The 13,627-nt window shown below is 41.4% G+C and overlaps 1 protein-coding gene across 10 annotated transcripts in view; it reads right to left on the bottom strand.

Moving 5' to 3' along the window:
• rbfox3b (RNA binding fox-1 homolog 3b) overlaps positions 1–13,627 on the bottom strand; it is a 456,818-nt gene that overhangs the window by 166,074 nt on the left and 277,117 nt on the right. For 9 of the 10 annotated variants that reach the window (XM_032538181.1, XM_032538179.1, XM_032538182.1 and 6 more), the window contains one exon: positions 10,926–11,035. In XM_032538181.1, coding sequence (XP_032394072.1) covers positions 10,926–11,035 — 110 coding nt within the window. Of the gene's footprint in view, positions 1–2,842; positions 3,415–10,925; positions 11,036–13,627 lie in introns of those variants that run through there. The other variant, XM_032538188.1, reaches the window with a different exon arrangement.

The raw sequence follows: 13,627 nt of genomic DNA, 5'->3' as shown, positions 1-13,627 counted from the left end.
CTCGCCACTGTCGCACTAAATGCTTGCTCTTGGGGGAATTACTGGAATTGTTAGGCCTTTGTAAATTATAGTGTAGTCTAGACCTACTCTATCTGTAAAGTGTCCTGATTTAATAATTGTAAATTGATACTATAAATAAAATGGAATTGATTCATTTTTAGTCTAATCATTACACTCTGTTTTGTCAAAGAATTGTGAAAAGGGCCCAGGACAATTTCCTAGATCCCAAACACATTAAATCTACAGTGATATACAACAGACAAACCTCAGCCTCAAATTTGAAAATAACTATAATAACTATATACTATAATTTTGTCTTGATAAATGAGGATTTACCTATACATTTTGTTTCATATTACTTTTTCCAAAACTAAATACCATCCTCTGAATTCAAACACGACCAGTCTGATGTCACATTTTAGGGCAGCATTTTACAATCTTCTTCATGGTCTGTTAATGTGACCATTCATTTCCCCATTATTTCTTCAATCTTTTAGGCAACTACTAGACAAGAATGTCTGAATATTGTCAAAATGGCCCGTCACAATTTCCCGCCCAAGGCAAAATCTTAAAATTGGTTGTTATGTCTAAAACACAAAGACATTAAATGTTCAATGATATAAAACTGAGGGGGGGAAAAAGCAGCAACTCCTCACATTTCAGAAGCCGGGGACGGTAAATGTTAAGAACTGGTGCTTTATAAATTATTTAGACAGGTCATTAATCCCTTTCCTAAATTAATTACAGTAAACATTCCATTGATTATCTTATCAAACCAGCTTTATGTATTTGTTCTTTTCAGATTGAGATTAAAAACTGGATAACAATACTAATAACAATAACTTCCATGCATTTGTCTTTTTTTTGCAACCTATTTGTAGCTAACCTGGATATAAATATATTTACTACCTTTTTTTTGAGCAAAACATTCCCATCAACACTTGACATTTTGCTTCAGTGATCATTCAGAAATGTATCCTGTTGCAAGTGACAGAGATAATTATAGATTTTAGACTTATGGAATGGATGGATGGAAATGATAAAGAAAAGGCAATTATGCATTGAACTAATGCTTAAAGCTAAATAATAATGCTACTTCACAAGTGAATAGAAACTGAAAGTAGTCAAATGTCTAGCTTGTATTTAGTCCAACATAAATGGAAACCACTCACAAACACACACGAGATAATGTACAGTAGATGTATTAGCTTCTTCACTGATCTGATGAGAGATACAGCCCACTACAGCACGAGTGTGAGGCCCACTATGACACCGATGAGCCCGCCAGGCTGTAAACAGTGAGCGATACTGCTTCATTCCATTCAGCCTTTCTGTGTGTGGTCATCGCTGCCGACAGAGTGCAGGGAGAATCAGTAAAGAAACTGGCGATGGAAAAAGGGTGAGCTGCGTCCTCTTAGCGCCGCTTCAAACAGCCCACGAAGACTCTCTCAATAACCATCAATACCCAGGAGGCATCACAAGACTATCAGGGAGGCCTGTGTTGGAGTGAGGCCCTCAAAAACAACACTGCACACAGTATTATTTTCTTGTAGTTGTAACATAATTTAGAAATCGTTCACCTTCCTGTCATGTCCACTTGGGAACAAAAAGAAAACTTTTTCTCATGGTTCAAATGTGAGCTCGTTTATCCACTTAGAGTAACTTTGGCCCCAAAACATCCTCTCTCACTCTCTCTCTGGCAATCTGAGCTCTAAATCAATAATCCAGTGCTGCTTCATTCATAGCATGCTGAACGTGCTTTTGTTATCCAAGTTTTGCTCTCATTTCCAAGTAAAAACAAAATAAATAAAAATAAGTGGTTCTAGTATTTTATCAAAATTAAGTCATGCACGTCAAATAACTTTCCTGACCCCCCAAAAAACAAAAAGATGCTCTCTCTCTCCCCCCAGAAATCTGAACTCATGATCAATAGCTACACACACACAGTCTGCAAAGACGCAGCCCAAAACTGTTTACAGTGGCAAAGCTGGAAAGATGTGGTGCATTGGAACATAATTCCATTTACTTTGTATTTCTGTGAAGGTAGAAAATGAAAGTTAGCAAAACAGTGGCGGATTAAAATGATCTGTGATGTGCATTAGTGAGAAATAAATGTAGTGTGCAGTGTGAATGCTGAAGCAGCGAGCACTGGGTGGGTATTGTTGTGATGAGAATACAAACCAGTCTGACTAATCACACATGATCTCAAACAGAATTAATCATCAGCTCTGGTTAACTATCTGTAATCATCCTCATTCTGAGCTTAATGCGGCTTCATTTATGAAAAAGCAAAAATAGGAGCAATTCACACTGACTTAGATGTATTGACAATGAAGACAACACAAAACGCGGTTAAAACACAGCACAGACGACAAAATCCCAATGAGTCCCCAGAAGACCCTGGCAGCTCGCTCTAAGATGCCGGTGTTAAATGAGCGAGATATAGTTTCAAATGGCAGACATGCTATATGCTGGGTAGTTTGTACTGTCAGCGAGAGTTGAATAGCAATACTTGTGAAGGTATAAGTGCGGGTAATAATCACACTCCAACATCCTCTCCCATTTAAAGGCTGAATAAATCCAACGCATACACACAGGCCTCTATCGCATCTGGCTGCAGCATCCAGCAACAATAAAACACATGGAAGTGAAAAACCATCAGCTCTGTTCATGCATGTGGGAGGCATAACCCCCCCCCCCCCACCACACACACACACACACACACACTATATACTGTAGGGGTTAAAACACTTAAGCCACACATTCTACACACCAACTGTTTTTCTAATGCAGGAGCACTGTGAGCGCACACAACATCCTCCCTTTGTGGTCTGGTACTCACCCAAAAGTACATCATCATGGTAGAAGCGGGACAGGTGTGAGCAGGCGGGCGGAGGATAGAGCGGGGCCGAGCACTGGGACCAGTCCAACCAGCGTGGGAGTCAAGAGGAGTCCGAGCGTTTGGACAGAGCTTTTTTTTTTTTTCTTTCTGGTCCCTGTTCCACTGAGGCAGCCCTCTCAACTGTTCAATAAGGATTGACTTGGGGTTTTTCCCTTCCCTTCTTCTTTCTCTACACGCAGCTTATTCTTCACTTATTTCTTTAAAGTCCCCTTCTTTCTCTTCTTCCTTCCAGCACAAAAAAGAGGGGGGGAAAACAGACGGGAGAAAAGGAAAGAGAGCTAGGGAGGTGTTGTAACCTCTTTTTTCTTTTGACACTCTTCCACTCCACTTGCCTCTCCACACCACTCACTTCGAGACTCTCCCTCTGTCTCTCTCTCACTTGCTCGCTCTCTCTCTCTCTCCCCCCTGTGCCGTCTCTTATTGGTGAATGTGAAATCAGTCGGTACGGCGCCGAGGCTCAACTAGAGCAGCAGCCTGCACTTGACAGCTGCCTCCAGCGTTCCTCCACCGGAGCCGTGTTGCTCTGCATAGAGGAGTGCGCCGAACAAACCGATCATGCAGACGGTACTGTAAAATTCAGCGTCCGGGTGGGGGTGGGGGGGGGAGACAGGAAGCCGGGAGTCATAGTGGAGAGCTATGCGAGGAGGGGGAGGGGTGGGGGTGTTGATGATGATGCTGGTGCTAGAGGACAATTCTTCTTTTCACTGTCTGTGACTGAGATGTTGCACTGAAGTTTTAGTTCATTGAAGAGAAGAAGAAGGAGAAGAAGACAACACTGAAAAAAGAAAACTGGGGGATCTCAGAGAAAACCTTAAAGTATGCCACAGGCAATCGGGAGACACAGCCTATTTTCCACTTGTTTTCTGATTTCAGCTGCTGAGCTTCCTTGTCTTTATGTATGTATGTGTGTGTGTGTGTCGTTGCATTTTTTTTCTTCCTATTTTTTTTTTCCCAGTGCAAGCAACCAAACTTGTGGGTTGGTGACCAGGAGTGTGTTTTGTCGAAATGGTTTGGTTTGGTTTTGTGGCAGATCACAAGCCAGAAGAAGTTGGTGTGATGATGTTGGTGTGAACCACCGCTGTGTGCCAAGCTTTATTACATTACACGCTTTACTGTGTTTTCCATCTGGCGGCTGTAAAGGGGGAGGAGAAAACAGGAGGGGGAGGAGGGGGGTGGGGGCAGAGTTTTTTTTTTGGGGGGGGGGGCGCATGGCTATCTTCTAGACAGCACTGTAACAATGAGCCTGCCTCAGCAATTTTCAAAACATATCATCAATACACGACTGGGAGCGCACGCTTTTAAATATTAACCCTGTGGCAACCGGGGCAGGCTGCGGAGAGCTCGAGTGGTTTTGCGGCATCCTCTAGTGCTGGATCATCCAATAAAAGGCGTCCTGGGGGATGAGCTAATTTGCTGTAGGATCCTAAAGAACATTTGCCAACTATAGAGAACATTGCCGTAATGAACGGAGCAGATATATTCAGGTTATGTTACCCATCAGTAATTGCCACATAAGGAGGCTGAGTTAAATTTGCAGCTGGCTTTGAGCGAGTTGATACACAAGGGGCCTCATTCATATGGCGTAACTGTCATCTTGAATTTATCACCCATTTTATTTTTCCCACCTCCTTCAGGAAAGCACAAGTGGATGCTGAAATATGAAACGGCAGTCAAAGAATCATATGCATGCAAATATTGTGATGTTTTTAGAAGAATGGTTTATTCTAAAAGTGAGCTTCGCTTTTGATAAATCAAGACATGCCTCACATAATTCTTCTTTCCTTCCCTCTCTGTCACATCACAATCCAGCCTTTCCATTACTTTGCAGGCACGCACGCACGCACGCACACGCAGACACACACCTCTTATTTGTGGCATAACCATGCACATACAAGTCCTCCATATCTTTATACATGTCCACTAGAACCCAATGGATTTACATTAGCAATCACAGAGTGGGTAACCGCCCTACTCCTGCATCAATCTCTGATGGGAAATAAAAATGAAATGCACTTCTCAGGCAACCCGGATTAAGGATCACGCTTTTATCAAATACTGAAGTCTATTTCAAGTCCTGCTCATAAATAACTTAGGGGAGAGAGGGAGGAAAAGAAGAAGGGTGGAGGCAATGCCAAAAAAAAGGAAAGAGAGTGGGAGACTGGAGGGGAAGGGGCTGACAGGCAGGGGTGGAGTGGATCTAGACAGAAAGAACCATGGTCTGAAGCTAAGGGCACTTGGGGTTGGAGGGATTAGGGAATAAGGTAGAAAATAAGAATCTGAGGGCATTTTAGCATCATCTAATCCCCACTTCTCTTTTCTAGAAATCTCCTTCAATTACAGATGAAAAATGGAATTTGTGTTAAGACCTGGTCTTCCCTGTTTCCTGTCTCCCTGCTTCCCGAGCTGCATTTCTCCCATGCCCCAAGCTGCTTACCAAGGATGCGAGTGGCTTTCCCGACCATTTAGATTTCCCACTAGTCTAGACACTCCCCAGAGACTCTGCCATCCATTATAAAAGACAGAGCTTTCAAAGAGTGAAGAAAGTGAAGGCCTCACACGGAGCTCGTTGTGCCTAAAATGTCTGTTTCCGACCCTCACCGGCTCGAGATCTGCTGTCTTAATATTTTATGATGATCTCACCTCTCTTCTGTAGTGTGCTGCTACTTACAGAGCATCTTCTGTCAGACTACACACAGATCCTTGTCATTAGGAAGACTCCTGAGGAGACAATGAGCCCCACTTCCGCCAGGTTCTCACTCTCAACCCCACAACATCCCAGCGGAGTTGTGGGCTAAAGTTATGGCTGTCTCGACCTATCGTCCTCATTCATCAAATACTGGGCCCGACGCTGTCTGGTCTCAGCTGGTGTGAGGCCCGGTTGGTTGGCTGCAAACAGGAAAAGATGGCACGCCATCCTGAGTCTTGCAGGTAACTTTTCTCTAATCACACACTTCACTTTATGGAGTGACCCGTTTTACTACTCCCGGAGAAGGATCCTCAGCTATGCTTGCTTTATCTGCCTTCATCAGCTCCACAGGTGGGTATTGACATTTCTATGCGTACAAGTAGGGCTGTGCACAGTCAAACTGTTATGTAGTACTGCGCTCAAACAACAGTAGGATTTAAAGGCTCTGTAAGCTTTGTCAGTAAGTTTTTGTGGTGATGAAGTTTTACATTTCTCATATCTATTTGTAGTGACAGGAAGTGATACTATTTGCAGCTTCTAAATACTTGCACTTTTGCTCACGCTGGATTCTGGATTGCACACAAATGTTTTTCACATTTAAAAATGTTTCTCGGTTTGACTGACCTACACTTTAACAACCAGCGTGAAATAGTCTCACATAGAGTCCAGGCTAAATGGGTGTGTGTCAAAATTCTAATATTTCAAAAATAGAAAGTGTAGAAAGATTTTGGCACAGCACTATTGTTTTTTATGAACGGTTTATGGCTACAGGGTAACAAAGAGGCTATCACAAAGCTAAATCTCTCACCTTCTCCTACCTACTCCGCTTTTGCAGTATATAGCCCCTGTGGCTGGTCAATATATCAATATTATTTTGATATTGTGATATGAGACTACATATCGTCTTAGATTTTGGAAAATCGTAATATCATAAATGGCTTAAGTGTTGTATTTTCATGGTTTTAAATGCTGCATTACATTAAGTGATGTCATTTTATTTTACTGTTCTAGCTCTTCCATTATTTTTCGCCTTTACACACATAGTCATTTCTGCATTCCTGGAGATTTTTCATCTTAAATATCATTGTAAAGATATTTTGTTAAAGCACCCATTGTCAAACCTATATTATCGCCACAATATTGTCATCGAGGTATTAGGACAAGAATATCGCAATATCTAATTTTCTCCATATTGCCCAGCCCTTATAGCCCCTTTCCCACTGGAGAAAACAAACACTAACACCCCACTAACATCTGGCCTTTGTTTTCAATGGGAAATATTGTAATTTGCATTCATGCCACACAGGTGGACATCCTACCTTTCGACCCTCTTCTGGCGCGATGCTACGGTTTTTAAAAATTCCATCCACTCCAACATCGTTTCAAATTAGTCGGCACCGAGAAAAAGAGGGTGAGTAAAGGATCTACAATTTTTAGTGGGTTTCCTAATTTTGATGAAGAAAAAAAAAAAAAAAGGAGCATAAGTCACCAGCAATCAAGATGGAAGCATTGCTCCCTTAAACAGTGGTACAGAACCATTGGAGCACTGTGACAAAGTGGAGCTTACATTAAGCAGTGTGGCTGGAGACTTACACTTTTTCCCTTTGGGCTCGCCATAGCTGTAAAGCTCCTGATTTGCTTGCTGCTCAGATTACTGCAAATCTGTATACTCGCCTGCTGGTGATATCAAAGCCAGTACACACTGGTCCATGTACCAGTTTCAGGCAGTGCACTCAGTGCTTGTTAGCCTGTGGATACCGATCTTGGCTTCCTGTGAGACTCACAGCTGCAGGGTGGTTGATTTTTAAACTTCATTTGCGTGTTAGTGTTAATACTGTTATGTGTATTGTTTGTAATCCTTCAACTCTTTTTTTCTACTACTCTCATGCTGTAAAATACATAAAGAATTTTTGTCCATGCACTCTTCTGGCTCGACTGTTGCCTACAAATTGTAAAAAAAAAAAAAAAAAAAAAAAAATATGAAGAAGTCTCAACCTGATATTTACAAATGCTACATAATATTTTAACCTTCTGGCTCCGTGGGAACAAACACAGTTTGTCGGCCCTTTGTCAGATTGGCAACTTGTCTGGGGAGTATACAGCTTCTAACCCAATGCAGGGATATGCTTTAGCCCCCGGTAAGCAGGTAGAGATTATAGGTGGATGGGTTTAAGCCTCAACTGCACTTTATTTATTTCTCATTTTGTAAAATAAAATGAGAATTTATTAATTTACTCATGTGTGGGCTACAATGACAAAGGAGAAATTGCCTTATGTCATCAAGACATGCTGACAGCCGATAAATCATGAATAATATAAAAAAGAAGACTACATGGTTTGAGGTATTTCTATAACCCCAACATCTCAACATTGAGCCTGCATATTCAGCCCTGGAAGACATCATTAAACATCATTTGTAAGCATACATTACCCTACACGCAGCAAATTGCCCATCTGGTGATTCTGGAGCTCACTGTCTAGGAAACAATAAATCTAAAGTATGTCTCCACGTAAAGAATCCCGCTAAAGTAACGCCTCCGTGTAGACATACGTTGAGTATATTAAACATAGTTGTGTGCACAGACTGTATGTAGTGTTAATAATGCAGTGTTTACACCTCGGCACTGAGTAGGCAGAACTGGCCCAGGGCTGCAAACTGGCAGGGCTGTGCAGTAATTAGGGGCTGTGTGTTGGGGATGTGAAGGCTTGCTGCGTGTCATGCTGATACCACCGCCGGGCGGACTTGGTGTGTCAGCAGCAGGCACACCGAGTGCTACATGAGACCACACCTTTCTGTCCCAGCAGGAAGTCGCACCTTTTCCCTTCAACAAGCGCTCCTGCAGCCTGTGTTACTCAGCGGTCCAAGAAGGAACACAGAGGATGTTAATGTGGTGACAGTGGTCGTTGGGGCTCTTCACAACATGAGCCACGAGTGTGGTCGCCGTGTTCATGCACACATTCATATTAACCCCTTACATTTGTTTACATGTTGGCATCAACGGGAACATTAGGTCTAGCTTGAAAAGAAGTTAGGGTATATTAAAAGGCGCCCTGCCACACAAAAAAACACGTTTCTACTTAAATCTTTTGAAATATTCACCCATATGTGTTTGTGTTATGTGGTGAATTTCAAAATGAGCCGCTACCTCCTCTGTCAGCTCTAGCCACTGGAAAGAAATAAGAGGAGAAATCAGGCCAATTACAAGACTGGTCAGTCTGACATCATGTTGCCTGAGCTTATTACTATTCATGAGCTCGCCCAGTTGTGCTGGGTAAAGGATGCTGATAGCCAGGCTCTCATTGGCTAGCTGCTAGCCAATCAGAGTCAACCAGCTTAGCTCATTGAATATTAATGAGAAATGGCTCAAATCGAGCTGAGTCTTCTTACAGGCCTTCTAGACCACACTAGAATGGCTTGAAACAAGGTAGCCAAGAGTCCATTGTAGAACATGACATTACCACAAAGTATTGGAATACGTGTAGCAGGGCATCTTTAGCTTTCCGTGTTTTAATCCTGCTTACATTTTATGCATAACACTTTATGTGTGTTACATGGTAATTATTGTTTGTTTCATTGAACTTTTTTATATATTTTTTTTTGTTTGATTCCATCATTCCATCAAATTGTCCTTGTTGCAATCTAACCATGGAATTAAAGACAATCACCTTGGTGATGATCTTTTTTGTATTATTTTCTCCTTATATTAATTTCTGTGCATCCATTTGTGGACCTAAAGTCCCTAGCATGGTCAAGTGTGTTTCCTGCGTGGTAAACTCCAGCAACGCCAGCAACTCAGAACCTCCCACTTCTAACACAGGCTTTCAGTTTGCAATCCCATGCCACAATAACCCTGATGACATCAATATGACTTCATTACGAATTGACAAAGCGTTTACAGATGCCACATAGCACATTTACAACGTTTTTCATCCACCGAGCACTGGTGCGTTAAATCAGCACGATGCTTCTTTAAGGAGAGTTTGTTGGAGGAACTATTATATGGTAGGATGTCCCAAGGCAACCCTATTATATTAAATTCTATGCTTTAAGAAGGGTGCTTTGACAAGACTTTTGAACTATGAAAATATCTGTTTAACTATTTTCCTCCCAAATACTATTTATGACTAATAGCAACAACAACACAAAAAGCAACACTTTTTGTTTAATTAAACAACAAATCTCCGTCAGCTGTTGTGCCTTGTGCTTTATCATTTGTTGCATCTTTCAAAGACTTGGTTACTCTACCTTCATTGCATTAGCATTAGTTTTACTTTTAATTAATTAGTGTGTGTGTGTGTATATATATATATATATATATATATATATATATATATATCTGTACACACTGGCTTATAGTTGTGAAGAAAAGAATAAGATTCCCTAGCTTTGCCACATGCAGCGCAAGCATACCCAACTGGAATCTTAGCAGCCTCTTGCCTCTCCGTTTGACATTAATTGATAATCAAACAAGCCTTCACATTAGACATTTATGAGATCAGCTGAATTATCTATTTAATGTAACCCAATTATATGCAACCCTTGTGCACCAATCAACAGTAATTCCCGACTCACCGATGACAGCTACAACGACAGATTTAATCAATAATAAACATTGATGAAAACTTGCAACCCGCTTAGAAAGGGGGTAATTAACAAGAAGAAGAAAAAAATAAAAAGTGCTGTGCTGAATTCATTTTTTTTTTTTTTCTTTGGGAAAATTGCTCTGTGATCCTCAGGGTTTATGCTGTTCACGAGAAGCTCTTCTGTGTTGCAAGCTCACATTCCAGCCCCAGTAAAACAAACATTCAAGTTCCCCTTTGACAATTAGGGATAGACATTCATCATTAATCCTTTACACAAGCTTTAACTGCTCCAGCTCTTAATTACAACCTTATCATCTTTTAAAGTCGTTGCCACGAAGCTAAATGTCATGAATTATTCAGTTGTCAGTACAAACTAGACACCGGGCCAGCTTCAAGTGGGAAGAAATGGATCCATACATGGCTTCACCTTTGTTTGTGGGGCCAGAGAAGACACATCTCTGTTTTCCCTCATCTGGGACTTTCCTTCCTGAAGCTCAACCTCAGCCAGAAAAGGTCTGATATGAAATAAAATGCTAAGATGTGGTTCCCTAGCCTCACATGCCCAGCAGAGCACTGTCACATCCTGTATGTTGAATATAACTTCAACTAACACATGTCAACAGAGCGGGCATAAAAAGCAGCCCATTAGAGACGTTGGGGAATTCTGCACCTGAAGCCTGTTTGGGTTTAAGCGCATGAAACTCTCGTGAAAAAACAGAGGTAAGTGTGCACACAGGGGGCTGCTGCTCTTACCAGTCTTGTAAAGAGGGGCACTCCCAAATGCCAGAGGTGATCGTTCAGCAGTCCGCTGTATACCACGTTCCCGAAGACAGCAATGCTTCCTGACTTACACAACGTGTTTCCTACGGGGACACAAAGAAACACAGGCAGGCGTCATTGGAATGGACAGGAAGCCGCCAGGGGCAACAGCATGCACTCCAGCAGCAAGACACTTAGGTCGGAGGGGGGGGGGTGGGGCAAATTCAATCAATGGAAATGTTTGCACAGGAAGAGAAATAATAGAGAAGGCATCATCAATTGTTATAAATATTGATTTCAGAGGTTTATTAACCTTACATGTAATGTCAAATACTGATATTTAACTCACCTACAATCAATAAAGTTGCACACAACTTAGCTTGGCTGATTTACCAACACTGTAGGACAATATTTAAATAACCAAATGAGGTACAATGTGAGGATGGCATTGGAGAGCAAAATTTCTAAAAACCTTAAAAAGAATAATGTTCATTGTCACATTAAAAGCATAATTTATTCACTCCTATCTTATCTGTTCGCATTTGTATCTCGTCTGTGAACTGTCCTTTGTGTGCTGCTCTTCATGCCTCTTAATTGCCCATCTGGGACAAATAAAGTTATTTGAATTTAAGTGAATTGAATCAAATTACTTAAACTTCTTTAAAAAAAACAAGAAAAACAAGACAAAATGACATGCCCAAAACTAGAAGGGGGCACTGACCATCACCGCCCGCTCCCGCAGCGCGTGTGTTCCGCCCCGCCCGGTACTACAGTGTGTATTCTGGGTCCCGTCTGCACACATTATTATATAGAATTTTGAACACTGAGTTGTGTCTTATTTAGTCCCTCAGGGAAAACACTTTACTGTGTGTGTTAATTTAGATATGCTGGCATACATGGACTGTAACTGGAATGTACTTATATAGCGCTTTTCTAGTCTTAACCACTCAAAGCGCTTTTACATAGTACAGGAACCATTCACACACATTCATAGCAGGTATGTCGCCTCAACCCAGATGTGCCAGATATATGCCCGTAGTAAACTTATACTTTTGCACATTTTTCAAAACTAACAAAGTCCCGATCTTTTCCATTTTCGTCAGTCACAACTGAGAACGTGTTCCAAATGTCCGACTTGCCTTGCTGCCTTTGTTTTGTAATCACCATATTTTTTTTAAACTTCTCTTATTTTTGTCCCGCCTGCTCCTGCAAGATTTGCGTTGCAGCCCTCTGACACAGATCTCTTCCAAGGCATGCCCTATCTGACAATGTTCATTTTTTTCCATTTGGGAAAAAAGTCATTTTTCACGACACCACATGCAGCAAAAAGTCCTGTCTCACACTCTTAGTGTAAAAGTGTAAAAGATATTTGTGTATCCACCTCACGTCTCAGATCTGCTCCCTAAATGGGATGCTAAAGCCTTCCACCAAGTTTTGTGAAAATCGGGACAGAAGTTTTTCTGTAATTCTGCTGACAGGCAGACAAAAAGAAAAACCGAGCCTCCTTGGCGGAGATAATAAAATGGCTACTCTTCTCCTGGGGCCTCATTTAAAAACATGGCGTACGCACAGACGAAGATGTACGCTGCTCTCTTTGCAAGAATTGTAATTTATTCTAAGTATTTTTTATTGTTTAGTCTTTAACTTGTGTTGGTGCTGTTGCTTGACTTGGTCAGGGCAGTCTTAAAAAACAACTGTTTGGAGCTAACAGCGGTGACGCCAACTTCTTTGACTGAATGCATATTGTGTTCCTGGTGTTCCATATTCAAAGATTAAGGAAAAGTAACTACTACAGCATTTTTGTATAATAAAATATGGTTATGTCAAAACGTTTTTTTTTTTTTTACAACAACCGGTAATTGCAGATGTGTTTTTGGATCTAATTTCCCAGAGATGCAAATGGACAGTTATGTGAATATCAGGGACCGCCCCTGTGATTCCGTTGTTTTTCCGACTGCCAGTGTTCACATGGTCGGGATGCCTGTTCTTCTTCTTCTGTTATATTGGCGTTTGGCATAACAACTTGTTGCATTACTGCCACCAACTATTGGGCGTAGCCTAGAGCATCAGGTGTGTGAAAACATGGCTGCCACAGTAGCAAAGGACACCCCAAAGCTCTTCAATTACACATGACTTTCCTCACTACAGCTGTACAAGAGCTAAAAACATAGGCCTACTTGATTTGAATTGGTTTACTTGGTACTGGCAATAGCACCCAACTTTTATAACTCATTTAACTTACTCTGTTGAAACCAATAGACTACAACCTAAATCGATAGCACATTATGGACGTTGGCAACATATATTACATGCATGCGTAAATTTTCTGTGTTTAGGAAAAGTTAGTAACCATTAAACCCATTGGAACTATTATCTGTCGTGTTTCTGTACGTCAGTTGTCAACAACGCGTCACCAACTGGGAAACGGTTAGCAAAATCTAGCCAGTGTGGCTATTGCGTTAGCTCCGTTTACCCTCTCTGCCGGACCAACCACTGCTGGGTGATAGAAAACGCATCACTAACTATTAGGGCTGCACGATTATGGCCAAAATGATAATCACGATTATTTTGATCAAAATTTTGATCGCCATTATTCTCATGATTATTTGTTGATTTTCACCCAAACAAATTTTATAGTCACGTAGGCTATTTATAACTGCAAGAGGGGGTGTGATGGACGCTACTCACCGAGAGAC

The sequence above is a fragment of the Etheostoma spectabile genome, chromosome 15 (assembly GCF_008692095.1).
Source record: "Etheostoma spectabile isolate EspeVRDwgs_2016 chromosome 15, UIUC_Espe_1.0, whole genome shotgun sequence".
Taxonomy (NCBI): Eukaryota; Metazoa; Chordata; class Actinopteri; order Perciformes; family Percidae; genus Etheostoma; species Etheostoma spectabile.
The sequence above is the reverse complement of the archived record's forward strand: the minus strand, read 5'-3'. Positions and strand labels throughout refer to the sequence as shown.